The sequence below is a fragment of the Astatotilapia calliptera genome, chromosome 15 (genome assembly GCF_964374335.1).
Source record: "Astatotilapia calliptera chromosome 15, fAstCal68.1, whole genome shotgun sequence".
Classification (NCBI taxonomy): Eukaryota; Metazoa; Chordata; class Actinopteri; order Cichliformes; family Cichlidae; genus Astatotilapia; species Astatotilapia calliptera.
The window spans coordinates 9,632,452-9,658,758 of NC_137436.1; the positions used below are offsets into that span (position 1 = coordinate 9,632,452).

The 26,307-nt window shown below is 40.3% G+C and overlaps 2 protein-coding genes across 6 annotated transcripts; one reads left to right on the forward strand and one right to left on the reverse strand.

Moving 5' to 3' along the window:
- The first annotated feature begins 2,190 nt into the window (after nt 1–2,190).
- LOC113037589 (acetyl-coenzyme A synthetase 2-like, mitochondrial) lies at nt 2,191–14,693 on the forward strand. Of its 2 annotated transcripts, none has more exons than XM_026194827.2 (14): nt 2,191–3,206; nt 3,415–3,511; nt 3,581–3,780; nt 4,622–4,908; nt 5,321–5,473; nt 5,788–5,935; nt 6,753–6,890; nt 7,520–7,612; nt 11,424–11,536; nt 11,960–12,086; nt 12,199–12,326; nt 13,046–13,109; nt 13,204–13,325; nt 13,413–14,693. In XM_026194827.2, the coding sequence occupies exons 1-14, from the start codon at nt 2,894–2,896 to the stop codon at nt 13,584–13,586; spliced, it is 2,157 nt and encodes a 718-aa protein (XP_026050612.1). In that variant the 5' UTR covers nt 2,191–2,893; the 3' UTR covers nt 13,587–14,693. The 2 variants fall into 2 exon arrangements, with proteins under 2 accessions (XP_026050612.1, XP_026050613.1); XM_026194828.2 differs by having other exon boundaries at nt 4,622–4,797.
- Nucleotides 14,588–25,523, reverse strand: abcd4 (ATP-binding cassette, sub-family D (ALD), member 4). 4 transcript variants are annotated; one of them, XM_026194830.2, is made up of 20 exons: nt 25,359–25,513; nt 25,129–25,265; nt 24,890–25,008; nt 24,510–24,637; nt 23,220–23,359; nt 23,017–23,133; nt 22,071–22,196; nt 21,138–21,188; nt 20,869–20,963; nt 20,657–20,778; nt 19,208–19,299; nt 18,990–19,079; nt 18,581–18,786; nt 17,979–18,070; nt 17,814–17,850; nt 16,224–16,273; nt 16,075–16,127; nt 15,933–16,009; nt 15,652–15,767; nt 14,588–15,374 (listed from the first exon to the last, which is right to left on the reverse strand). In XM_026194830.2, exons 2-20 carry the CDS (start codon nt 25,167–25,169, stop codon nt 15,273–15,275), a joined length of 1,854 nt encoding a protein of 617 aa, XP_026050615.2. In that variant the 5' UTR covers nt 25,170–25,265; nt 25,359–25,513; the 3' UTR covers nt 14,588–15,272. The 4 variants fall into 4 exon arrangements, 3 of the variants coding, with proteins under 3 accessions (XP_026050615.2, XP_080145859.1, XP_026050618.2); XM_080289733.1 differs by having other exon boundaries at nt 25,129–25,515; XR_013901775.1 differs by having other exon boundaries at nt 15,358–15,374; nt 15,937–16,009; nt 25,129–25,523.
- Between the last annotated feature and the right edge of the window lie 784 nt (nt 25,524–26,307).

The window sequence follows — 26,307 nt, forward strand, 5'->3', positions numbered from 1 at the left end:
TAATGTGCTTTTTGTTGCTTCGTGTGCAGAGTTTGAGAAAGGTACGTTTCACTGTGGAGATTTTATAATGCAATCAAAATAAAACCTAGGTGGTTGGAAGTAACATTAAAAAACTAAACAAAAAAACAATTGAAACTGAGAGGATGAAAGTCATAAGGCCAAAAGCAGTCGTACTGGGATCATATATAATGATAGAAAATGATCTTTAGCCTAAATTAAAATAATGCTGATGCTGAAAGGTGAGCAAATCCAAATCTTTTTAATATACTGTAGTTAACTATAAATCCAGGAATGACCGTCTGTCAAAGACATGTCCTTTAACCTGCTGCATCACTAAGTCCTGCATCTAAAACACGCTTGGTTTAGCTCTGTAAGACAGCACTGAATAAAATCAGCAGGCAGGTCATTCGGCATCTGTTTCAGGCATATTTTGCAGGTTAATCAACCTCTGAAAAGCTGCTGGTACTTGAAAACTATAACCGTTAGGGCAGAGGTTAATGGGAATTTCACACTGACAGCAAGCGATTATGAAAACAGATGGATGGTTTCTTTATAACCTGTTGCAGAATGCACTAAGCGACACTCTGGAGCCTTTTAGCCTTCAATCTCTTTTAATGAGGTCTGTATGAGTTGCAGAACAGAGAAGAAAATAGAACTAAAATAAATACTATACGCCCCTACCCTTACCTAGGGCCACGAGCTGTGGGTAGTGACCGAAAGAACGAGATCGCGGGTACAAGCGGCGGAAATGAGCTTCCTCCAAAGGGTGGCTGGCCTATCCCGAGATAGGGTGAGAAGTTCAGCCATCCGGGAGGGGCTCAGAGTAGAGCCGTAGAGAGTGATGTGCTCCTCCACATCAAAAGGAGCCAGCTGAGGTGGTTCGGGCATCTGACAAGGATGCCACCTGGGCGCCACCTGGGTGAGGTGTTCCAGGCATGTCCCACCGGGAGGAGGCCCTGGGACAGACCCAGGACACGCTGGAGAGATTATATCTGTCGGCTGGCCTGGCCTTGGTGTTCCCCCAGATAAGCCAGAGGAGGTGGCTGGGGAGAGGGAGGTCTGGGCTTCTCTGCTTAGGCTGCTGCCCCCGGATAAAGCGGAAGAAGATGGATGGATGGATGGATGGATGGATAAATACTATTACATATAGTGTTAATATTACATATAAAATTAAAGATGACCCAGTGGTGTGGGGGTTAGCACTGACACCACACAGCAAGCAAGTCCTGGGTTCGAGGACATGTTCTGTGTGGGTTCTCGCAGACTTCTTCCCACAATTCAAACACATGCCTGTCAGGTTGATTCTAAATTAGCTGTACATGTAAATGGTTGTCTATTTCTCTGTTTGCCCGGCAACAGTCTGTTGACCAGTCCAGCTGTGATGGGGTGAAAGGTGGGATATGATAAGCAGTCAAGAAAATGGATGAATATTAAAAAAAACTGGTGAGTTAAGGTCTTAGAATAAAACATGTTTTTTAGTACAGAAATGACTAACCAACCTACTTAAAAAACCCAGTGAGGACCTGCTGTAGTGACACATGGCATCACAGTTGCATAAGACTGGATAAAGTTTAATTATACCAAAAGTTAGGAAATTAGTGTGCTACAGAAGCCAAAACACACAACCTGTACAACACAGCTTGAATAAACAAGACCTATTATGTTTGTGCTCATCTTTGTTATACACTGAACGTTATGGTGAATGGGGGTACATAAAACATGACTTTAGAATAAGGTGTGCAAGCAGTCCATGGAGGCCAAGGTCCCAGGCAGTTTTTTCTTCTCCTGGATCTACATGATGTCATGTAAAGCAGATCATCCATACCAATCAGAAGAAAGGCCCAGTAGAAGATAAAAGAGGATTATTTTGAATTATGAATCACGCAAAGTTTCTCTAGTAAACTTAAAGAAAAAAGTATGAACCTGGAATTAGGTATGATGGAAGTTTTACTTTTATAAAGTTTATCTCAGCACTTCTTTATCTTTAAAGCAATCCTCACAGTGATGTGTAAAATACAACAAGCAGAACTTTACACTGTTGTAAAGCCTCTGTTTAAGCTCTCATTAATGGGCTGATTGATCCAGATATTGATTACATTGGATCTATACTAGCACAATATGATTAATACTATGTTTCTATATTTAAGTTGTGTATGCAACCCAATGAATTCTATTAAATTAATATTTTGGGGAAAATAAACAAATATACTTCAAACTGGTATTTATTTGGTGTTGGATCGATACCAACTGCTCTTCTTTACTCACCCTAAATACCACTCTTTTGAGCCAAACAAAGCAGCTCCACTTGGTGGCCACATACGAAAACACTGTTAAGTGAAGTTAAGTACAAGCTGTACGCGGCTGCAGCTGGCATCGTAGGTGGCAGTCTGTAAAGTGAAGACATCAAAGCCAAAGTTAAACTGTACTGCGGATGTTCGTTAATATCCGGGAAGCTCAGCGAAGTTGTTTAAAGCGTTTAAATGTGAAATAATAAAGATTTGTAGATGTAAACTAACATACGTGGCTATGATGGTCCAGCATGCAACGTAAACAGTGAGTCTTATTGTTGAAAGTGGTGGATTTGAGAAACAGTTTGTACCCAGAGGTGAGCAATGTTTGAAAAGACTTTAATGAGGTTGATTTCAACATTACCCAACTTCACGGTGAAAAACAACTTGAAACTCTGTGGGGGTGGGTTTATTTTCTTGATATGTTCACTAGTTTGTAACCGCCCTTTAACGCATCACTCCTCAAGCCCTTCCTCTTTGAACTCTTCGGAGTTTCCAAGTTTTCAACTCTCGAAATTTAATCTGTGTAATTTCCAGGATATCTCAACGACCTCATACGTGACGGGAACATCGTCCAGCAAGCGCAGAGCACTTTCACTGACAATATGTGGCTGCCGTGCGGTTGCACTTCCAAGTACGTCGCTTCTTCTTTCGCTCGTCGGACTCTTGCTTCTTATCTCCATGTTTCGGGTCGAAGTCGGTGCAACGTCGCGGCGTTCATGCCGGAGGCTGCGGGCTTAGAGGGGGTGTCGGGCCGCGCGGCGCTGCGGGAGTTGTCCGTCTCCAACAGTGAGAGCTTCTGGGCCGCTGTGGCGCGCCACAGGCTCTGCTGGAGCACTCCTTTCCACACCGTGCAGGACTGTGACCTAAGCCGAGGCAAGATCAAGTGGTTCGAGGGAGGAAAGCTGAATGTGTCCGGTGAGATTGCGTCCACTTTTAAGTAGAATACAATAAGCATGTGTGCCATCGCACAAAGTTTTCTGTGCTCCCTTTGTGTTGAGAAGCAAAGCCAGGTACTACTGTATGTCATATATCTGCACATACAGTATCCTCATGGCACTGTGCTGATTAGTACACAAGGAGACATCTGTCATCTCTCTGCGTGCTTCCTTCCGGACTCTTGCAGTGAACTGCTTGGACCGCCATGTGCACACCTGTCCTGAGAGGGTGGCTCTGATCTGGGAGAGAGATGAAAGGGGGTCAGAGATGAAGTACACGTACGGGTAAGTAGTTTGGAGTTGGTGTTGCACTGATGGTTCTGGTTCCTGAAGTTCATGAGCATGTGTTTGCAGAGAGTTGCTGGAGATGACCTGTCGACTGGGCAACCTGTTAAGGCGGCATGGTGTGAAGAGGGGGGACTGCGTCACCATCTACATGCCTACCTGCCCGCTGGCCGTGGCGTCCATGTTGGCCTGTGCCCGCATTGGTGCGGCCCACAACGTGGTGTTTGCGGGCTTCAGCGCAGATGCCCTGGCAGAGCGAATCAGGGATGGTGAGATGTTATTATTGAGCTCCTAAAGCTGCCTTAGAGCTGCACTTGTCAACATTTTAATATCACAGCAGAGCAAATGACATCATGTGCTGTGCCAGTGGGCACTACTCATCGACCCAATCTGTAGTTCCCCTCAGCAAGGTCCCCAATATTTTATATTTAATCATTTTTGTGATTTAGTTTTGGTTCTTCATCCATGATTTTGCAACTGTCTTATTAAACGGCTCTAAAAACTAGGAATCAATATGTAACTTATGTCTTTAAGGGGCAGGGCGGGATGTTTGCATTTATAACATTACATCAAATAAGTCACAAAGTTAAAGACACTGAGTGAAGTGATCAATACTGATCATACTGCATACCGAGTGCAGTGGTTAGCTGTGAGACTTTGGGTCCTAGCATCCATACTGTTACCCATGCTGCCCACTGTAGTCCATAGACTCCCCACATAACAGCCGCCTACCAACTGAGCATTCAAAATGCAGCTCACCACTCTACAAAAACTCCCTTTGTCTCAAGGAGCATGGCAAACAGTCCATGGCATTGAAACAGCTCCCCCAGTTCCAAGGAATCATTCGAAGAAACCTAGTTCTTAAATCAAGAGGCCCCACAGTGAAGGGAAACAGGTTGCAAAGTGCAATCATAGTTTAAGGCAGCCATAAGGAACTTATTAATTAACTACCAATGTCTCAGTGTAAAACAACCCAGAACACCTGCAAAGGGGCCATGCCTATACCCCAAACATCAGAGCTTTTTGGATACTCCAAAACATCAGACAGGCGATTTTAAACTGTTTGTTTCTTTGTGTTATTTATTCTTTTTTTTTTTCAACTTCTTGCAGCTCAGTCCAGCACAGTCATCACGGTGAACCAGGGGGTCAGGGGTGGTAAGGTCACAGAGCTGAAAAAAACCGTGGACACAGCAATGCAGAGCTGTCCGACAGTAAAGCAGGTTTTTGTTGCAATGAGAACAGACAATCCGGTCACCATGACGGCCAGGGACATTGCCATGGAGGAGGTGAGGGAGCAGAAAGCCAATCAAATCCTTGAAATCCAAATACAAGCTGTAGAGGGCGAATTTGGTATTTTTGAACAAATAACCAAAAGAAGAAAAATCACAGTTACTCATGTGAGTTTCTTTTAAATCTGATCAGTAAACAAAAACAATCAATACTAGCATGCGCATTTTGCATCTTATATTATATTGTTTGCAGTGAGCAAACAAAACATTAGAAATGAGAAATTAAGAAATCTCACACTCATGTTTCATGACGAACAAGGACCTAAAGTGACTCTGGCTGAACAGCTGGAATATGTGTGTCTATGTTAGCTCTTGAAACCAGTTTTCTTAGCTAGCCTCTGCTAAACTAATCAGGAGATTGACTAGTGACTGTCAGGTATAACAACTGTGCACAGGCTCTACTGACCTCCTGGCACAGTGACAGATACAAAATCTAAACACGGGTTGTTGTGTCTTCTTGTGATCTGGCCTTAAAAATATAAATGGTGTTGTAACTGTGTTTATTCACTGCATCGTACAGGAGATGCTAAAGGAAGATGTTGTGTGTGAGCCAGCTGTCATGAACAGCGAGGACGTCCTGTTCCTCCTTTACACATCTGGCAGCACAGGGAAGCCCAAAGGTCTTGTCCACACGCAGGCTGGATACCTTCTGTATGCTGCGCTCACACACAGGGTAAACAATCACTGTTTTCATTATCGGCAAACACTGTGTTTAGCTCCCATTTCCCAACAAAGGCCATAAATGGCAAAAATGTGATGTCTAATTCCGTGTGACTATGTGTGAGAGGAAATCTCAGCCTGGTTTGCAGCACATTAAATGAGGAGGTTCTCTGAAATGTTTTTTGCATGATGGGACAGTTCAAGATTTTGGCTGTGTTCAGAAGGGTCAAATATTAGTATAATATTGAGCCACGTGGTAGTGAATATTCAAAGTATTTTTATGTTTTTGTCTCATCTAATCCTCTAATTATTCCCTGTCATCACCAGTATGTCTTCAGCTACCACGATGGTGATGTATTTGGCTGTGTGGCGGATATTGGCTGGATAACGGGACACAGTTATGTGGTCTATGGGCCGCTGGCCAACGGGGCAACCACTGTGCTGTTTGAGAGCACTCCTATTTACCCAGACCCAGGTATGAACATGATTACAACAAAATGGAAATTATGATTTGAGGTGTCCAAATACACTATCACAAAATAAAAAGTAAAATGTTTCTTTGATGGAAAGACAATATTGTAAATTTTTGTGTTTAATGATAGTTTAAAACCTGACGAAATGAACTTATGTGAAGAAACAAGTGCTCCTATTTCATGCTATGTATTGTTTTAAAGAGAGATCAGCTGAAGTTGAACTAGAGCTGGGGTGTACCTTTGTGTAATTCCAGATTGCACCACAAGATGGTGCAGCAAACTGCCGTGTGAGGGATTTATGATACCGTGTTTGCGTTTCTTTGCATAACTTTATGACTGTGCAGAGTGAAGGATTATTGATATGCAGTCATATGAAAAACCAGCAGTGTGTAGCTTCCCATGGTTGACACCGTATGCAGGTTGAATGCTGATTGACTGAAAAGTAAGCCAGAACAGGAAGTGATAGCCGAGTGTCTCACATGGTGGGAGAAGTAGCATGAAAAGTGATTGGTTTAACACTCGGCTCTTTGTTGGTTATGGCTTGCTGAAGGACTGATAAAAACACAAACAAGAGTAGTGTGCAGACTGTTTGTGACACTGCCCCCTGGTGACAGTAAACAGCTACAACATGTAGATGACAATCTGCAAAGTTTTCCATTGTTTGAGCCGTTATTGGCACAGAAAAAGGCAAAGCTTCTTCAAGTGATAGGTTTTTAAAAATAAATATAAAAAACAGTTGAAGGGTTCGGTTTTTAGGCTACTGCTTTATCCTAAACCCAAAAGTTAAAAAAATAAATCAACATTTTGTCTTGTTCACAGGAAGATACTGGGACATGGTTGAGAGACTCAAGATCAACCAGTTTTATGGGGCCCCCACAGCAATCCGCCTGCTGCTCAAGTATGGAGATCAGTGGGTGAACAAGTACGACCGCTCCACCCTCAAAACCCTCGGGTCTGGTATGTGAAACAGGACGCTTAGAAAGAATAAGTATTTTTTCACCTGGTTCTCATTTGTGTAGCAATAGACATGAAGCCATGAGGCGGTTATAGACAGAGAGTTGCTGTGTAAAAAATTTTAAGCCATCTCTAATTTCTTTGTGTTGAAAGAGACTTTCCAGCATTTTTTTTTCTTGAGCAATAGTTCAAGATTTCTGAAGGTCTTTTAAAGTTTTTCTTTGGATACTGGCTGCTTTTTCACTTATTTTCTGTCCGGGCCTTGTACCTGACAATTTTTCGAGGAAATTTTCTTTTTTGGTTGTTTATTCAAATCTAAAATGCCAACTATAACACACTTTGACAGGCATAAAATACTGTTTTTGCGCCAACAAGATTACTCATAAAGAGCTATTAGCCAATAACTTGCCAAATCTTAGCATGGTGTGTAAGTATGTTCTCCTTAAGTAAGTCAAGACGAGGGGAAACACGGAGAAAAGGCTAAAGTTTGCCGAATGACTCAAGAGCTGGACTGAACCGCTCTGCTCCCAAAGAAAGTCTGTCTCTGTGGAAGCAAATTGTAAAGAAATGACAGGTGGCTGAATACTTTTGCACAGTACCGTATGATTTAAGCTATTCTTGTCTGTCTGCAGTGGGCGAGCCGATCAACACCGAAGCATGGGAGTGGTACCACAGAGTGGTCGGGGACGGACGCTGTCCTGTGGTGGACACCTGGTGGCAGACCGGTAACCGAACACACAGAAGTGACAGGTTTATTCACCGCATTTTACAACACTACACTACATTTTACAGTAGCACAAACTCAGCTGGATACTTCAGAAATTTAAATATTAGATTATTGGAAAGAGTAAAGTTACAAAATTCTGTATTTTATTTTATTTTTTAATGCAGCTGTCTGCATAAAACAACCAAAGAGACTAAGGCTGGTTAAAATACCAGTGAGTCAGCTGGACCCTGGTGTCCCAAGTTATTTGCAGTTAATAACTGGTAATTATTAACAATCAGTGGATTGAAGTTATTGTTTCTTGCGTAGCGATGTGATTACAGCACGTTTGAGAGAAACGGCGAGAATCCCAGCCTGTAAAGAGACGTTGATCATACTTCTCAAATGATGTATAGAACAATAAGATACAGATGTGTAGTCTATAGTCTGTCCTACTCTCCTTATATTGCCCTGTATTCTCTAGCTGATCTGTAATAATTCCTTTTTTGTGCTCACATTGAATTTTCATGCTTCACGGTGAGTCTTAGAACATTCCTCATTCCTAATCCTTCCACAATGGGAACTTACTGTAAGGTCATGAACTCCTCCTCAAACACAGCCACGTCTGCAGACACTAAAACAGTCCATCTTAAAGGGGAGAGAAGCTGCCTGAGTCCCTGTAGCAATAACAGTGTTACGTAATGTGTGTGTGAGACAGAGAGAGGGAGAGAGACATTTCTCTTCTCTTAGGAGTTAAAAATCAAACCACGTGTTTTCTTCTCAGACTTAAAGATTATTTCAGGAGCGGTTCAGGAAACCAAAGGAATGAGATTTTTTTTTTTTAAAGAAAAAAAAGAAGAAAATTGAGTGGCTTTAACACTCAAGTCATCCACCACCAAAGCGGGGATAAGGACATTTAGATCTGAAGAGGATGCACTTCTCCTGTGGACTAGTCTGTGGTGCCAAACCAAAATCATGTGATTCCAGCACTGAGTATCCAAACGTAAAAACAGGTTGGACTTTCACAAAATGTTAGGATAAACGTGACGAGTCTCCGTTTCACCAATTTATTCTGCTCACGTCAACAAACACGCTAACTTGTCTGCCTTGTGGCCTTACTTGGAATGCTGAGATAAACCTTTCCCACACAGAGGTCTCACCAGCCCGCCTACGCTCGGTTCTGTAATTCTGGCAGATATCAGAACAAAAGTGCTGCTTTTGTACTGGCTTTTGTACATCCTCCTTGTTTGTGTACACACAGTTAAAACACACTTGCAGTGCTGTGGAAAAAGTATTTGCCCCCTTCCTGATTTTTTTTTTTTTTTACCTATTTGACACAATTAAGTGCTTCAAATAATTAGACAAATTGTAATATTATACAAATAAAACCATCATAAATACAAAATGCAGTTTTATAAATGATGATTTAATTTATTAAAGGAATAAAACTATCTGACCCTGTATTGAAAAGCAATTGCACCCGGCTTGTTAAATCATGAATTAACTGTGATTAACCTCATTTTTTTGTATTTACCCTCAAGGTAACTTTGTATAATATTAAATTGTTTGATCTAAAAGATGTAAGTGTGACAAATATACAAAAAACAGACAAACAAACAGGAAGCTAGGATGTAGCCAGAACCAGTTTATCAGGCAGGCACTGCTGCTTCATCATATTTATTATATTTTATTATTTATTAAAGCTCCAAACCAAAATGTTCTCATAAGTTTTCTTTTCTACTCTTTCACACAATTGCTTTTTTATCTTTATTTTCTTTTACATAGGGTTATCAGAAGGTAGCAGAAACGTCTACCCCCTTCCTTTTTATTGGTCAGTTGTGGCAGTTAGCTTGTTTCGACAGCAGGATGCACATGTTGTGACTGCAGAATTTATGCAGAAGTTTCCATTGGAAAGAAGAACTTGCAAAATAAACGTGTCCTTCAGCGTTTGATGACTGAAAGATTCCAAAATGCTGCACAAGTGTAGCATTGGATGGGACATAATAACATCATGTTAGAAATCAGCTGATTTTGCTAATAATGTCAGTTATCTCTTCATTAGATTGCGTAATGACCTAATGGTGCAGAGCAGGGTTAATTACCATACACATGGCAAAAGTCCATAATTAATTGACGATAATTAAACATTAGAGCATCATGAGCTTGAGAATTACAGACACAGATATGACCTAAATACCCTACTTCTGTAAAAAGGATTATGTTGTTATGTTATTTTCATGGTCCAGTGTTTTCAATTAGGGCTAAGTGGCATTATTCATAAATGCCATTTGGTTGATCTGGAAGCAAGTAGCCTGTTTAGAGAGGAAAATGGATTTTGAGCCGTTGCTGGCGTACAGCCTCCATGTAGGATGATCCAGGACTGGAGAGGTGAGAGGACAGAGGATGATGGGAGCTTGAAAAGTAGCTTCAATCAGCGCAAATGAAGGGGAAAAATAGCTTAGTGTATTTAAACTTTCAGACACATGATGCCATCTAATCACTGGAAAAAGAGATAACCTAGTTGTGTCCAAAGTCAGCAAAATTCAAACTGGAAGCCGGGCTTCCTGTCTCCGGTTTTTATACTTAACTGCCTGTGTGCTCGACCTGGACTGTTTTTGTTAATCACATTGTTTCTTGGGACTGTGAAGCAACGACTCTCACAGTTACAGCTGATGTAAACAGGATGCCAGTGGCTAATGCTATTGTCGAATCATCTGTTGTGTCCTATTTTGTAGAAAGTCCCCTCTGTTGCTACCAACACCACCAGGAGGATTACCAGAGGTCCCTGATGTCCACGCAGACCTAATAGCATTTAATTTACTTAGTATGGCTGTAATTCCACAATCTACATCTGTAGCTATGAGAAGGGCTTACAGTAGATTCACAAACTGCGATTTATTGAACTATGACAACATGTATGGGAATGCAGTATATTAGGCAAAAACGGAGTTCGTACAAGTGATATGACCGCCTTTATTCTTCAGTTCTTCAGTTCACAGCCTGAACTCTCTTCGTCAAACTTTCTTCTTGGATGACATTCAAAGCTTTTCTTTAGACGTCGGCTGCCTTTTTTTCTGCTGTCTGTTAAGATGATCCCACACGCCTTCAATAATGTTGAGGTTTCCCTTCCCCAAGAAGGACCTCTTGACATTCAACCTTCCACTTAGCACCTGGATTTTAAAAAATGGTCTATGTCAGGTCTTCCTTTTGAATTTCCTCAATTTTTTTAAAGAACATAATTCACGTTATGGCAATAAATATCAGGTTTTCAGCTAATAACTCTTTGGGAGTTTAAAAATACTGTTTTGTGTGTGTCAAAGTGTGTTAACTTTGGTATGCTGCTACTAAAAAGTGCCTAAATTGGTTCTTTGTCTGTTGTGTGTAGACACAACACTGGTTCATCCCTTGAGTTAGGTACCTTTTATGCTTGAATGATTCATAGATCAGTGTTAAGTGGCTTAATAAACAAAACAAAATCCTCTGAGCAACATTAAATTGGCAAAAACTGTTTAAATCAATGTGGCTAAGCAGAGAAATACAATGTATACTGAACACATCGCTGGGCCAAGTGCGGATCTTTGGGGAACATCTCTACCAAGTTTCAAATAAAATTTATAATAAAACTAATAATAATTGCCATAGCTAACAGTGGGATGTAATTTATTCCTTTGTACTATTAAATTTACTAAATGTGTCTGTCTGGAAAGCTTATTAAAGATTTTTATATACACTAACCAGTTGGCATGGGGCTGAGTGTGAGGGACAGGGCAGAGTAATCTGAAGGAAAAATGTTGAAATATATTCACACTTTACTCGCTCTGCTCTGTTCTCAGAGACGGGTGGCATCTGCATCGCACCAAGGCCATCAGACCCAGACGCAGAGATTGTCCCAGGAATGGCTATGCGACCCTTTTTTGGCATTAACCCGGTGCTTATGGACACTGAGGTGTGTGTGTGTGTGTGCTGTTCCTGCAAATGTTGGATGGCTGGGAACGACCTGGGAGATGGGGTCAGATTAGGATTATAAAATAGCCACCAGCTGTGTCACTTTTGATACTCCTCCCACTCCCACGATCAGGCCAAGTGTGTGCATGCCAAACTCCCTATTAAAAATCTGTCGCTCTGTTTTGTGCTGATTGAGGTTGCTTTAGCATTTGCAAAGCACAGATTGTGCTGACAGTTGGAGTGATGTCCCTGAGCCAGTCTTTTTTTCCTGCTTCTCATAACCAAAACATAGCAAAAAAAAAATCACCCAATGAGCTAAATGAGGTTTAATGTAGCGTTTCTGTGTGTCCTAGGAATGTTTTAGAAGTTTTGTAACACTGTTTTTTTCTGGTTAACATTTAGCATTGTTTTTGGATTTCTTCAGGGCGAAGTTCTGACTTCCAACAACACATCCGGAGCCCTGTGTATGGCTCAACCTTGGCCTGGTATGGCCAGAACCATTCATAACAACCACCAGAGATTTATTGACACGTACTTCCAGCCTTATCCTGGTACAGTTTTACGAGTTCAGGAACAGACCGCCTCTGTTTTCTTAATGTCTGTTTTCACAGAAAGAGAAATGTACAGTCTCTAAATCCTTCTGTACTGGTGCACATAATATAGGTTACTTCTTTACTGGTGACGGTGCCTATCGGTCTGAGGAGGGGTACTACCAGATCACCGGCCGCCTTGATGATGTCATTAACGTGAGCGGTCACAGGATAGGGACAGCAGAGATAGAGGACGTAGTGGTAAGGCCAATAACTGATTAACTTGAATGTCTTGCATTTCAAAAGCTCAGAGATACCTGATTACAAGGTTCACAGCTCTGAGCTTAAAAAGCAAAAACCACGTCATCTTTAAAGTTGAGTCCTTATTAAGCTCACAATGCATCTTTCTCTGGGAGCCCCAGAGCAATCTTCAATTTCTCTGTAAAACTGACCTGACTTTTATGTTGAGGAGCATCACTGCTAATGGGAGCATGGTCCAGCTACAGCCCACAGCCTAAATAGTAATGCGCTGTAGAGCTCACTTATCAGCTCATCACTTCGCTGATATTACAGATCAATATTAACTATTTGCCCATCTATAAATATTGGCATTTATAACGGTCAGAAAAAGAAAACAAAAGAAGACGCCCTTCAAACATGTTGTTGACATTGCACACTGTGTCCACCAGAGGGCAATCTTCAACTTCTCAGTTGGAAAGCCCCAAAATGCAATAAACAGCCGATTCGAGTGGAGGTGGGCGGAGCCAAAATGAGTAAATAAATTACTACATATTACAAATGTTATAAATCTGTTCAAGTTTACTGTATCTGAAAGAAAAAACATATTGGCTGATGTATCAGATGCACTATATGGTTGTTGTTTAATTTTTTTGTTTTAAAGCAATAGTTTAATGTCTTTCTAGAAGAACCACAAAGTATGAAGATGCTGAATTTATCCTGTTTGTGACTTCTGTAAACAGAATCAGTGTCCTGCAGTGGCTGAATCTGCTGTCGTAGGGTATACACACAGCATCAAAGGACAAGGTAAGAAACTCAGCACAGTTCCTTTCAGTGTAAATCAGTCAGCAATGTGTTTTGCTAAATGTAGCAGATAAATGTGTGATTTTTGCATCGTCAGGTGTCTACGCCTTTGTGGTGCTTAAAAAAGGCATCGATGTACAAGAGGCAGACTTGTCGAGGCAGCTAAACGGCATGGTATCTGAAAAGATCGCCAAGTACGCTTCTCCGGATTTCATCCAGGTAATTTTGTAGTGCTGACTTGAAAATGCTGGCAGTCATGATCTGACTTTATTTAATAACTTCTCATTGTGTTGGTGTTCGTCACAGTTTGCCAAGCGTCTGCCAAAAACCCGCTCGGGTAAGATAATGCGACGGGTGCTGCGTAAAGTTGTGGAGAGCGACTTGGAGGGTTTGGGCGACCTGAGTACTCTGGATGATCCTGCAGCAGTTCAGGAGATCATTCAAGGTCACGAGAAACTCTTGAGTAAAAATCGATCATAAGGTGTTTTCTGAAGGAGAGAAGAGTGCACAAGGCAAGCTTGCATGTTGCACTCCATTTTCATGAACCAGACCTGTGCCTTTGTATGAACACATATTTTTAATAGCCAGATCATTCCGATAGGCTCTTTTAAAATCTGTCTACACTCTCCAGATAAACCAGACCCACAAAACCTTTAAAAAGTTCCCACCTAACCTCCCAGAACTTTTTACAAAATAATGTTATTTCATGAAGCCAGATGAAATTTCAATTTTTGGACTATTTTACAAGTTCTATCCCCTTTAAGAAAGGGAAACATGGAATTTTCAGGGTTGGAAAAACAAATGTCAATGTCAAATTTGACAATCTAACCCTCTGAATCCTATCCTGGCCACTTGTGGCCACGAACAAGCTGAAAGGGTGGTGATTTTGAACAGATTCAGAGGGCTAAAAACTGCAAACGAATTAATTTTACACAAAAATTCAAACTCTAAATCCAAAATCTTGTTTTTGTTCAGCACAATTTTCTAACCTTGAGCTTCAATGTCACAAGAGGTGGTATAGAGTCAGAGAAAAAAATTGCACCAAATTATTGTCTATGACACAATAACGGGAAAAAAGCATTGCTTGGTGATAATTCGCTACAGAGAAACTCAAAATGTGCACTTTAGGTAAACTTTAAAGGGTCGTATCACCATATGGGATTAGAGTCTGGCTGAAAGAATTTACTACATATGAGAGGTCTCTTTTTAGCCTACATTTTGATAGGATGATTTTTCTATCAGTGATTCTTAGGGTCAAAACTAATTTTCTATTGTTTCAAATTTCATATATCAGGTAGGAGATGGCATTTTTGAGCCATCACATGCCGGAAGAAATAATGTGAATTAAAAAGCACAAAATGTTGATGTACTTCAAGCTGGGATCATAGTATGAAGGCATAATTTTGTTTGCCTTCATCAAATATACCAATTTTCATGTGAGCAGACATACCGACATTTCTTAGAAGGAATTAAAAAGAATATTGTGTGAAAGTCTGTTTATTACACAGTAATAACGTTTTCCCATTGGAAATGTTGTACACTAAGTTACTGTAAAGTCACATAAATGCATTAAAGATTTACAGAGTTGTTTTTGTTTTTATCTTAAAATGTGAACTTTATGTGGGACCAGAACTTTTTGAGTGGTGTGACACACGAGCCTTCTTCAAACTATTAAAGTACCTCTGTTAACAGAACAAAGTGTGCTGTCTGAGAGCACTGGAATGTTAGCGAGTGACACGGCGAGGACCCTTTACGTTCCTTATTCCCCACACTGATAGACGATGTTGAGTCAATAGTATATAATTTAATACAATGTAATCACAGCCTTACAGTACACCCCACATCTATATACCTTATCTCTTCAGCATGTGTTCGATTATTATCTTTTTCTTAAAAATATTTAGATTAAAAGCACCGTCTCCACTGAAGACCAGGTCAGTCTAGAAGCTGCCATTTTTGGGGATAACAGATGGCGTACACAAAAGCAACAGAACCAAGAAGTGATTGGGTGAAATTCCAGTTTTTTTTTTAGTCCACACACTAAAAATCAAAAGTTAATAGTGGATTAGTTTGATTGATTTGGTTCTAGGAAGAATTTTCACATTCTTCTAAAGACACTGTGTAAACATAAACACTGGTTAAAGCATTTCAAATAGATGGCCACAGTCACATTGCTTCATCTTTGAGACTGAGGTTTCCGCTAGTTCCTTTTAAGTTTGTTAACTCCCATCGGCCTTCTCCACACAGCTTCAGCTGGACATCATGGTACTGGAAAAACAAAGTTTCACATAATGTAGTAACAGTTGGACAGATCTGAGAACAAGGTAAGAGAAGGCAGGTGAAACTAAGCCACAAGAATGTATTGCTGATCAACTTTACTCTTTTTGGAGATGTGGAAGAGTCATACAAAGCAACCCACTTACTGGGATTTGGCTCAACAACAGTGACTAAAGCAAAAGATGTGTCCAAGAACAGCAAAAGTTTTGAGTGTGCAGGCTGTAATTTCCACCAGTTATCCTAACTGGAGTCAGGATGTTTGGCCTACCTTCTCCAGGCTGCTGCGATGTCCCAGACTGACCAAAGTCATGCCCAGCTGTTTGCAAGTTCGGTACAGCTGTGCTTCCGCCTCCTCGGTCAAAGCACTAGTGGCTTCATCTAAAACTAAAGTTCAAACACCAGAAAATTGCAGACTAGAACACATCAGTCCGGTAAACACAGCAAACAGCCTCAGCTCACTTGAACCACACACTCAGCACGACTAAAAACTTCATCAGTGCATGCATGTTTTCTTATGAGATGCTCTAGCGAGTATCCAGAGGAGCATACTTGCATATTTGGGCTGCAGGTAGAAGAGTCGTGCAAAGGAGAGACGCTGCATTTCACCTGGAGACAGAACATCATACCTGCAGAGAACAAAAACAAGTTTGAGGAAGTATTACACAGTTTTACTTCTTTAATTGTTTCTTACCAGTTCCAATCCACTTTCTCATCCAGCCCGCCCGTCCGTTTCAGCAGACTGGACTGCACACACATCAAGGTTTTATTTAGCATGAGTGAAAATGAAAAGTAATTTCATGAAATAACATGCATTGGAGATGAAAGCAGAATTTATCTCACCACTCCGGCTAGTTCCAAGAATTGTATAATTCTGTCATCATCCACCGACCCTGAAAACATGACATGTAATTCTGGTTTTTCTTGAATTCTCTACAGCACTGCCATTTAGTATCAACGATCCTCAGTAAGATAAATACGCGCGCGCACACGTACACACAATATATTTGTAAAAAATAAAAATATGTTGATTCTTGATTTGGTCGAACAGTTCATTGCTAAAGAGGTTAATTTACAATAGAAGATCCTGAGGTACTTAAAGAGGGCTCTTTAGAGAGGCTGAGCTTTCTTCTTAACAACTTAAGAACTTGTAGAATTAAAGTGTAGTGGAAATTCATGTGCTCAGAAACATGGAAACTGTTGTCAAAGAGCACAGACAAACTGTCCTGTGTAATCAGTCAAAAAAAACAAAAAAGAACTGCAGGGAACGCATTGATGGGAACTGCACCCTAACTGAAAAGAAGTCTCTGCAGCAGATAGTGAGGACAGCAGAGAGGATCATTGGAGGCCCTCTCACATCCATCTCCCAACTCTATGACAGACCCATCATCCGACGTGCGAACAGCATAGTGAAGGACACTTTCCACCCCTCACATGCACTGTTCTCCCTCCTTCCATCTGGCAGACGGTTTCGCAGCATTAAAACCGTAACGACCAGACACTGCAAGAGCTTCTTCCCCCAAGCAGTCAGAGCCCTCAACTCACTACCATAAAAGGACTAATATAAACATACACCTCTACAAACACCTTATAATACTCATCAAAAGACTCAAAAACAAAAACTTCCACAAATCCACTACAAACTGGACCTGGGAACAATATGCTTACTTGAACACTCAGTCACATAGTTCTGAACACACATCTAAATTATAATATATTTGCACATTTTGCACGTCTTTGTCATGCCTCGTCAATAATATCCTAACGATAACTTGAAACTGGTATTCAATACCTACTGCACATTCCACTTTGTATTGTCTCTGTCCTGTCTTTGTTTATCGTGCAGTTAATATTGTATAGTTACCATTATAGTATTGTATAGTTAGTAATTAGTACCTTTTTAGCCCTAATTTTATCAAATCCTAGCATGTTATTTATTTGTAATTCCTAGTTTTATATCTCTTGGAGATATATCTTTTATATATTTATAAATGGACCATGGGGGGTTTACGGTGAAACAGCATTTCGGTACACTGTATACAGTGTATACTACTGTACTGACAATAAAGCTGTTGAATCTTGAATCTTGATGATTTCAGCAAGACAAAGCTGAAGCAAAAGGAACTGAGTGCAGTGCTGTCCTGCCTGCCACCGACAGCATTTGTAGCAAAGATTACAACAAAGGAAAGGCCCAAACCGCTGAGCAGCTGAGACACTAAGTGGCACAGGGACAATGAGTCCTGCCACATTCAAAACTGCAGCAACCGTTCTCCCCAGTTTTGACACACTTAAAGGTGTTGTTTTAAAAGAAAGGCAGATGTAACACAGTGATGAGCTTGTCTCTGTCCCAACAAAATACACCACACACACAGATTAACTAATAGAGTAGTTTTCCTCTGGCTAATTAGCTGTTGATCACATTTAATACAATACCTGATGCAGGGTAAATATCCTTCAGTGGGTAGATCACCTGTTGGAAACAAGTGTTTCAGTAAATTCAGTAATTAAAGTTTTTCTTTTTTCTTTTTTAGATATAAACATATCAGCGCTTTATATAAAAGAAGAAATTTGTAGAAAAACAGCACAATAAGAAGAGACCTGCTCACGCAGAGTGCCATCGGTCAGGTAGGGTTTCTGTGGCAGGAAGAGCGTTCCTCTGGGCCCAAAGCACGTGGTCATCTGGACAAAGCCTGAGGGAAAATGAAGGACAGACAGCTGAATGAATGTATTTGTGCTTTACAGTTTCTATTTGATGGCTTTACACTGCCTTCTCATATCTCTCCCAATCAAAATAAATAAATAAACAAAAACAAGCTAGTAAATTTATTTACCCCCATATCGTGGCTTTTTAAAAACATAAAATTTAACGTAATGGAACCTTTGTTGTTGCTATTGTTCCTCAAGTCAGTGAAGTGCAGTACTGATGAGTTGTCAACAATACATGACAACATCCGTGTAAAACTATGATCTGTTTTTCATGTTCATACTTGCCATATACAAATCTCTTTAAATAACTCAGACTCAGTTTCTTTGTTATTTATGTATTTTTCCCGTCATTCTTAGTCCCCCCCCCCATGTTATGCATTGTTATTATTGCCCTTTTTTGTGCCGTCTTCGCTTCTCCCGATTTGCTAAAGAGTTAATACAATAATAAAAAAAGATCAAATTAGGCCAAACAGTCTCAGTTCTTCTGCTCTCACCGCTGTGTGCTTCCCAGAGACGGTTGAGGACCCGCAGCAGTGAAGTCTTGCCGGTGCCCGTGTTCCCCACCACCAACAGATGAGTTCCCTGGCTGATTTTCAGATTCAGGTCCTCCACCAGCAGCTCGTCGGAGAAAGGGGATTTGTATGAAAGATGGTCCACGATGAAGGCCGTGTCCACTGGGCCTGCGTGGATGTTGAAGTCACTGTGTGGAGAGGTGGTGATGTGTGATGTAGTTGAGGCTCAGAGGTTTTGGTATAAACATGAATTTTTACCATCTTTTGCCGGTTTTCATTTCTGTATGTTTAATGTAATCTAATAAATTCTCCTCACATGCAGCCTGCTTCTCAAATCATCACACTGTGCTTCTTTTTTTAACGCAGCAGAGAATAATGTGCCCACACAAACCTGTCAAAGTCGTAGCTTTCTCCTGATGCTGGGTCGTAGTCGCACTGCTTGCGTAGGATGTCATCCATCACCTCCCTCAGCTCCCCGATCCTGACCGCAACACACACACACACACACACGCACACACACACACGGTTATGCAAAGGTGGACGGTATACACAAATCCTGCTGTCATCATTTGTCCTCAAAGAGGTGAATTTAAGTATGCAGCCTGATACCTGTGGGTGTATCCAGCCACATCTGACAGAGTAGTTGACAGGTCTATTAACTGCGTGAAACCATTTATCAAGTAGATGCACACAAAGGCGTTCTGAATGTGAACAAGGAGAGGGAATAAGAAGCAGAGAGTCAATAAGAGACTAGGTTTGTTTGTTTTTTCAAAAGGTCTGCATGCACAACAAAACATTCAGAAGTCAAACCTGTGTGCAGCGCAAGAGATGGCGTTTACGTTTTTTGAGGGGATAAAAAGGATTTTGGTGCCACCTAGTGGGTAAACTACTCTACTAACAAACATGATGGATTTCCTCTTTCAGCCCCACTGTAAGGAAAGCATTAGGACAGTGTGCACTCATGTAAGACAGCAGTTTTGGATTTTATCTTCTAATTTAGTATTGATGTCATCAGGTTAAAAATATGCACAGATACTCAGAACTATCTGGCTCCCACATATTGAAGTAGCCACTTCATTAGGTACACTTGTTCAGCAGCTTATTATTGCAACTCTTGAAATAGCCAATCACATGGCAATGCTTTTAGACGTGCAGACATGGTCAAAACATCTTGCTGAAGTTTTAGCTAAGCATCAGAATGAGGAAGAAGGTGGATTTGAACATGGGATGGTTCTAGGTACCAGACTGGTTTGTGTGAGGATTTTACAAACTGTTGCCTCTGCTGAGATTATCCTCAGACAAACATCTCTAGGCTTTACAGAGAATGATAAAAAAATAAAAATAAAAAAACAGAGAGAAAATATCCCATGAGCAGCAGCTCTCTGGGTGAAAATGCATTTAAATGTCAGAGGTCAGAGGAGGGTCCTTCCTCTTTGAGTCCCTTAGTACCAACTAAGCATCATTTAAGCATCACAGCTTGCATACCATCTCCATACCTATATGATCACAGTTTACCCATCTTCCAATGAAACTTGTTCCAGCGAGATAATTCACCACGTCACAAAGAACAAATCATCTCAATCTGGTTTCTTGAACATGAAATCTTGTACTCAAATGGCCTCTGCATTCACCAGATCACAACCCAATAGAGCACCTTTGGTATTTGGTGAAACAGGAAATCCATATCACAGATGTGAAATTGACAAATCTGCAGCGACTGTGTGATGTTATCATTTTAATATGGACAAAGATCTGTGAGGAATTTTCCAACACCTTGTTGAATCTTGCTGAAACTTGTTGAAAAAATGAAGGCAGCACTGAAGAAAAAAGGGTGTCTAACCTAGTACCAGAAAGGTGTACCTAATAAGGTGGCTGGTACTTTTACATTTATTGAGGTATTAGGTTATCATGCAACATAATACAAATGGCTCAAACTGCTGCCTAACCAGGATGTACACAGTTCCTTTTTTTAATCGTTTATATAGCTCTGTTTTAAGTTCTATTTTGACATAAATAAAAAGAGATATTTAAATAAGAAAAGACATAAAACATGTCTACCTTGCTGATGAGAGCACTAAGTTCACCAGGAGTGAGGCTATCGTAAACACCACTAAAAATGGGAATGGCGATTATAATGTAGCTCAGGAATCCTCCAAGGTAGTCAAATGTGTTCACTCCAACTGTGAAAGGAGACATTACAGGCTTAGAGGTTGAGTGTACAAAGTAGTGTTATATAAGCATGATAACAGTAAGGTATAGAACTTTCTTACTATAAAGCCAGAGCTCTTTGTTTATGAGCCTCTTTTGAGTATACAACAGAGCCTGCAGTCTGCGGTCCGTCCTCATGTGCTCCACTTTACCAGCTCTGCAAGTAGAGACAGGCGGATTTTTTTTTTTTCCCATTTCGTTCTCTGGTTTCATTCGATTTCTGAATAAGCTCCATCAATACATCTTATCAATACAGGAAGATAAACTCAAACTGTCTGGCAACAATAACAGCCACCTTTGCAGCATCAGTAATGTTGTGGTTGTGTCTCACCTGTAAAAAGCTGCAGACTCTGCATTGACACGGATTTGCATGTGCTTGAATCTAGACATGAAAAAAACATGTGTGATAAAAATGTGCATCAATTGCAATTTAAAAGAGATCCATCTCGCTCATTTCCAGATCCTTACTAGACTACCCACAACAGTATATTTGCATGATTCACAGTTCAAAGCAATGTGGATGAACAGCCTCTCAGTTCATCCACTGTAGGAACAGCCGCACGTTTCACATGTCATGTAATGCTTCCTTCTGCACAAAATAGACCTACAGAGCACAACCTACTCCAATCAGAGGTGGAGGAGCAGATGATACAGAGCTATAAAGAATATGAAAATATAACAAATAGCATCACTTTTACAATAGAAAAGCACACAGATCAGTTTCCCTCAATAATCCACCAATCTCACTTCATAGTATACCCCTCAGGAGGCTTCTGTTGTCTACTCTCACTGATTTCATAAAGATCTGAATCTGACTGTTTAGAGCAGTGTGAAACCTGAGCTGGTGGCTTACAGAGATCATGTGTACCCTGAACTCATTATTTGAGGATTTCTCCATGATTAATATAATCATTGCATGCTGTTGTGACAGTATACACATGACAGGAAATAAAGAAAACCATAAAAGATCCACTTTAACAGAAACCAGTTGATCTGTTCCTCTCTGAACACAAAGGGAGGCTGTTTCAGCTTGTGATAGATTCTTCTTTTAAAAAAAACAAGCTGATGCATATCCTGTGTTACACAGAAGGCATTGCACCAAAGCCTACAGATATTTCCTTTTAACAGAACCCAAGTGTCTTTGACAACAAATACAGGAAGGATTTGTTTCAAACAAAGCTGGCAGAATACCCAAAGACTCTGTTAGAGGTTAAATCAATCTGCTGTTAGCACAAATTTACAAACTTATAAAGGCTGAACCTACCTGAAGTCTCCCTCCAGTTTCTCTTGCTCAAAGAGAGTTGACACAATCGGCCCCATGAGGATTTTATTGGCAATAGTCCCGATTACAAAGTAACCAAAGATACTCACAGGACCAATCCAGCCAGTGCTGCAAAGCAAAACAACTTTAGGAGCCCGTTACATCAAAATACATCAACAACACAACACTTAAAGTGCACGCAGTGATATTCAAAGAGTCATTTTGCTGCTTTTACAGCTCACATTTAACCTTTTTCCTCTCTGGAGGCCAGCATATCGAGTCCAGGCTGTACATGTTATATAAATGCAACCAGCGCTATTTTCAAAGGTCACCACCTATGGCACGAATACAACAAAGACCACCTGGTATTACTACAACTACGGCTGATGTAGAATTTGTTGAGCCCAGGATTTTTTAGAAAGGGTTAAAGGGGTCTGTTATTTTTACAAGGCTGTTATCTTCTCTCTAACTGACAGTTTTTGATAAAGTGGAAGCAAACAGAGTCATTTTTTCCAAATCTTACTGCAGTCTGATGATAAGGACAAGAAGGTTTATTGTATGTCAGAATATGCTTCCCATCCATAGTAGAGGTTGTTCTTTTGCCCTCACTGTTTTGCAGCCTGTTACTAAATTTAAGGTTGTTCTTTTTTTCCAGCTGGAAATGTCAAACAGAGCTTAGGGGTTAACAAGAAGCCCCAATTTAGCCTGAATTTTAATAAGGTCAAAGTTGCAGCAGACCTTTTGTAGAGCACATGTAATGCTTTAAATTACATATAACAGGTATTTATTCTTCTAACTTTCTAATTCCATCCCTTGTTTTATGTACTCTGGGCCTCTCTAAAGGACAGATATTCAGAAACGTGGCTGTAAAACTGTGGCACCCCGACATAGCTGAATGATCTCTACCACAGTGTGTGATGGGGTTGATCATACAGCACAACGTGCTCACCTGTGAAAGCAGTGGTAGGTGTAGTAAGTCAGGGTAAATGGTGAGATGATCAGGCGACTCGCCATGCTGCTCATCTGCTTACACAACCTCTCTGCATCCTGACTGATCCGCTGGTCTCTGCCCACAACAACGCAATTAGACAATGACAGCAAAACATTTTCATGCATAACAATACACCAACCAGGAAATGCATTCATGCTTACGGGTTGTCTATGTCCTCTCTGAGCACGTTGAGCGTGTAGTAGACTCTTCCCTGGAAGTAGGCCGAATGGAGGCTCTCTGTTAGCGTCTTCCTCCAGCTGACATACATCTGATTGCAAATGTACTGGTCAATACTTTTCAACTGCATGGGAGGGGAACAACAAAGAAGGGGAGAGAGAAAAAGTAACAATAAGTGACAATAACTTAAATAAAGATGTTATAGATCAGGAAAGACCTGCCACAGAAGTTCCTTTAAAAAGCAACATGCTTAAATAAGCTGACTAAAGTTAGTTTCTTAGGTTCAAAATCCAAGCAAACACAATCAAGACCAAATGCATGCGGCTATAAAATGGTCATGTCAGGTTGTCCTGACCTTATAAAGTTGCTACTGTTACAGCATCAATCCAAAGGTGTGATGCCATGCAGTAAAACATAAGAAACTATTTATCAAACTTTTGACTTAGGTATTTGAAATGCGCATCTGAATGTAACAGATAATGTACACTACTAAACAGGTTCTGATAAATAAAGTATATGCAGTTGCAGAGACTTAGTGTTAATCTTATAAAAACTGTATATTTCACAAACCAAACCTGCACGACTCGCGTTAATTAATTCGATCCCAAGAGGAGAAACAAATCCCTTTAGGCTTGCTTCAGGAAGTGCATCCGGCATAAAAACGGCGCCAAATCAAACACAGAGCTACCACTGCGGTGACCCCTTGCGAATAGGGGAGCAGCTAAAAGCAGCTATTTCTGTTTCCTTAAATCCTTAAATCTACGTATTTCATTTAAGCGTTTAAAAGGGAAAATGCAGTTTGACATACTTCTGATACAGTGCGTGAAACTGATATGCTGCACACAGAGTTTACACCTATTGTTAATTTCCAGCCCTTGTCAAGCTAAAATCACAATACACTATAAATACAAAACTACCATAAATACACATATTAGTAAAATATACAGTAGTAAAAGAAAGATGCAGAAAATTAACATTATTTCCAAATGTATGAACAGCAATTAAATTATCATATAAATGATTTAAATGACTACACCTATACCAATCAATATGAGATGGGTTTCTACTATAGCTTTAATTTGACCAGGTATGTGTCTCAATAAAATTTAAAATAAATTTTTTTCAGGGGCGACTCGCCCAAGAAAGCATAAACAGAAATACTGGACACGCGTGAGACAGCGTGTCTGTAGGGTGTTAATCTTATTTGCTTTGCAGGATAAATGCTACTGTGTTAGTATGTTGACTTCTGTCGTTCCTCTGCTACTTTAACTTACTGTGGAGTTGAATAAAATGAGCACCATGGCAGTGCCCACCAGACTCCTGAAGCCTGAGTAATTTTTGTCTGCCAGCACATTGTAGAAGTGGCTGGGGAGGACTCCCACCTGGTAAATGATCAGCTGCTCTGATGACAGAAAAACACGTGTTAGCACATTGTATCATGAGGAAGGAGTCAGTTCAAACAGTGACTCATAAAAGAGCAAAATGATTAGCTAAAGGTCATCAAGAAAGAGACAAAGCCTCCTGTGGTCAGGGCTCATTTGACTGCAGTCAATGCAAGCTTTCTGATGCTATCAGAAGTTCCTCAAAGTTAGACCACAGTCTAAGTTTACAGTTTCCTCCTCTTTTTGTTCTATTACACTCCTCCAGCTGTTACCTGCCAGAGTAACGCCCAGCAGCGTCCCAAACATCAGGACACTCTGACTGGTCCATGATGGGAACAAGACCTTCTGGATGCTGCAGAACCTCTGCACAAACCTCCAGTCTAACTGTGGCCTGATTTGTGTGAACAGACAGAGAAAGAGTGGAAATTACAAGCTATTTTGAATGACCTTCACTCCTCATTCCCCAGCACCACCTTAAAACCCAAAGAGTGAGTGCAGAAAAGGTTCCTACCTGTCCCTGCCTCGGAGATTTGTCTTTTCCAAACGAGGCATGTGCGCGGGCGGCAGATGACTTGCTTATGTACACAAAACTTCACATAAGTTGTTCGTGTGTCATAAAAGCCGATCCAGCCGGCAGGTCAAGGTAAACTAAGATTAGCAACAGGAAAACTTTTAACTGTTAGCGAAGAAAGTTGGAAACAAAATTCAACGAAAAATCTCTAAAATAACTACTTCACTTACTGCTGTCACGGCTACATTAGTTAACCAACACGTCATATAACCTTAATGTAATAAATCCTGCTATCCTGCTGCTCCACTGTGAACCACAGGAGTAGAGGAAAAAAATGTTTTGGACGGTAACTGTCAAACTACGGACTTCCGGGTTATCAGGTGACCAGCAGTTTTCAAAATAAAAGCTCAAATAGCTTTTAGGCGGAATTTTTAAAAAATTGAAAGCGATTCTACACGAGTGCACGTGCACTATATAATTAGTCTATTTATTTTTTATTTTAAAAAGTATCAAGCGCCAATTTGACATGTTCAAAACATTTATTCCTGGAAAAAAGCAAAAAATACTTCACAGGGACACCTAGGTGGGAATAAAGCCTAATCACACTCCATCCTGCTTTAAGTTTTTTAGATTCACTTTTTGCTGAAAAAGAGGTAATGTACAATTAAAAGATAATGTACAATCATATATAAATGCTTTTCCACTACCATCTCAGGTGAATGGAAAAATAAAAAAAAATGAAAATAAAGAAAAATAAAGAAAATAAAAAGATGTAGCTGCAAGTCAGTCTTTAAAATAATTTAACTATATAAACATAGAAGCAACTTAAAAATTCTAATGTTTCTGGAATAATATTTAATTATGAAATAACTGTAATATGGCACAAAAACAAATTGCTTCCATTGTGGAATGACAAGTTCAAGAGTCACGTTTGGTGAAATTCTTTTATTTATTTATTATTTTTCCTGAGAGATGATGTCTTGAGAGCCTTCAAAGTAATTTCAGCAGAAATCTAAGATTTTACAGTCTCTAAGTGCATATGTCTTCTTTTTTGTCCATTTGGCCACAATATTTACAATATTAAAAAACACAACACACTAGCATAAAAATCCCAGATGCACTAAATGGTTTCCATCAATTTTCTTAACCGCTTATCCAGATCCATGTTTTGGCCATCAC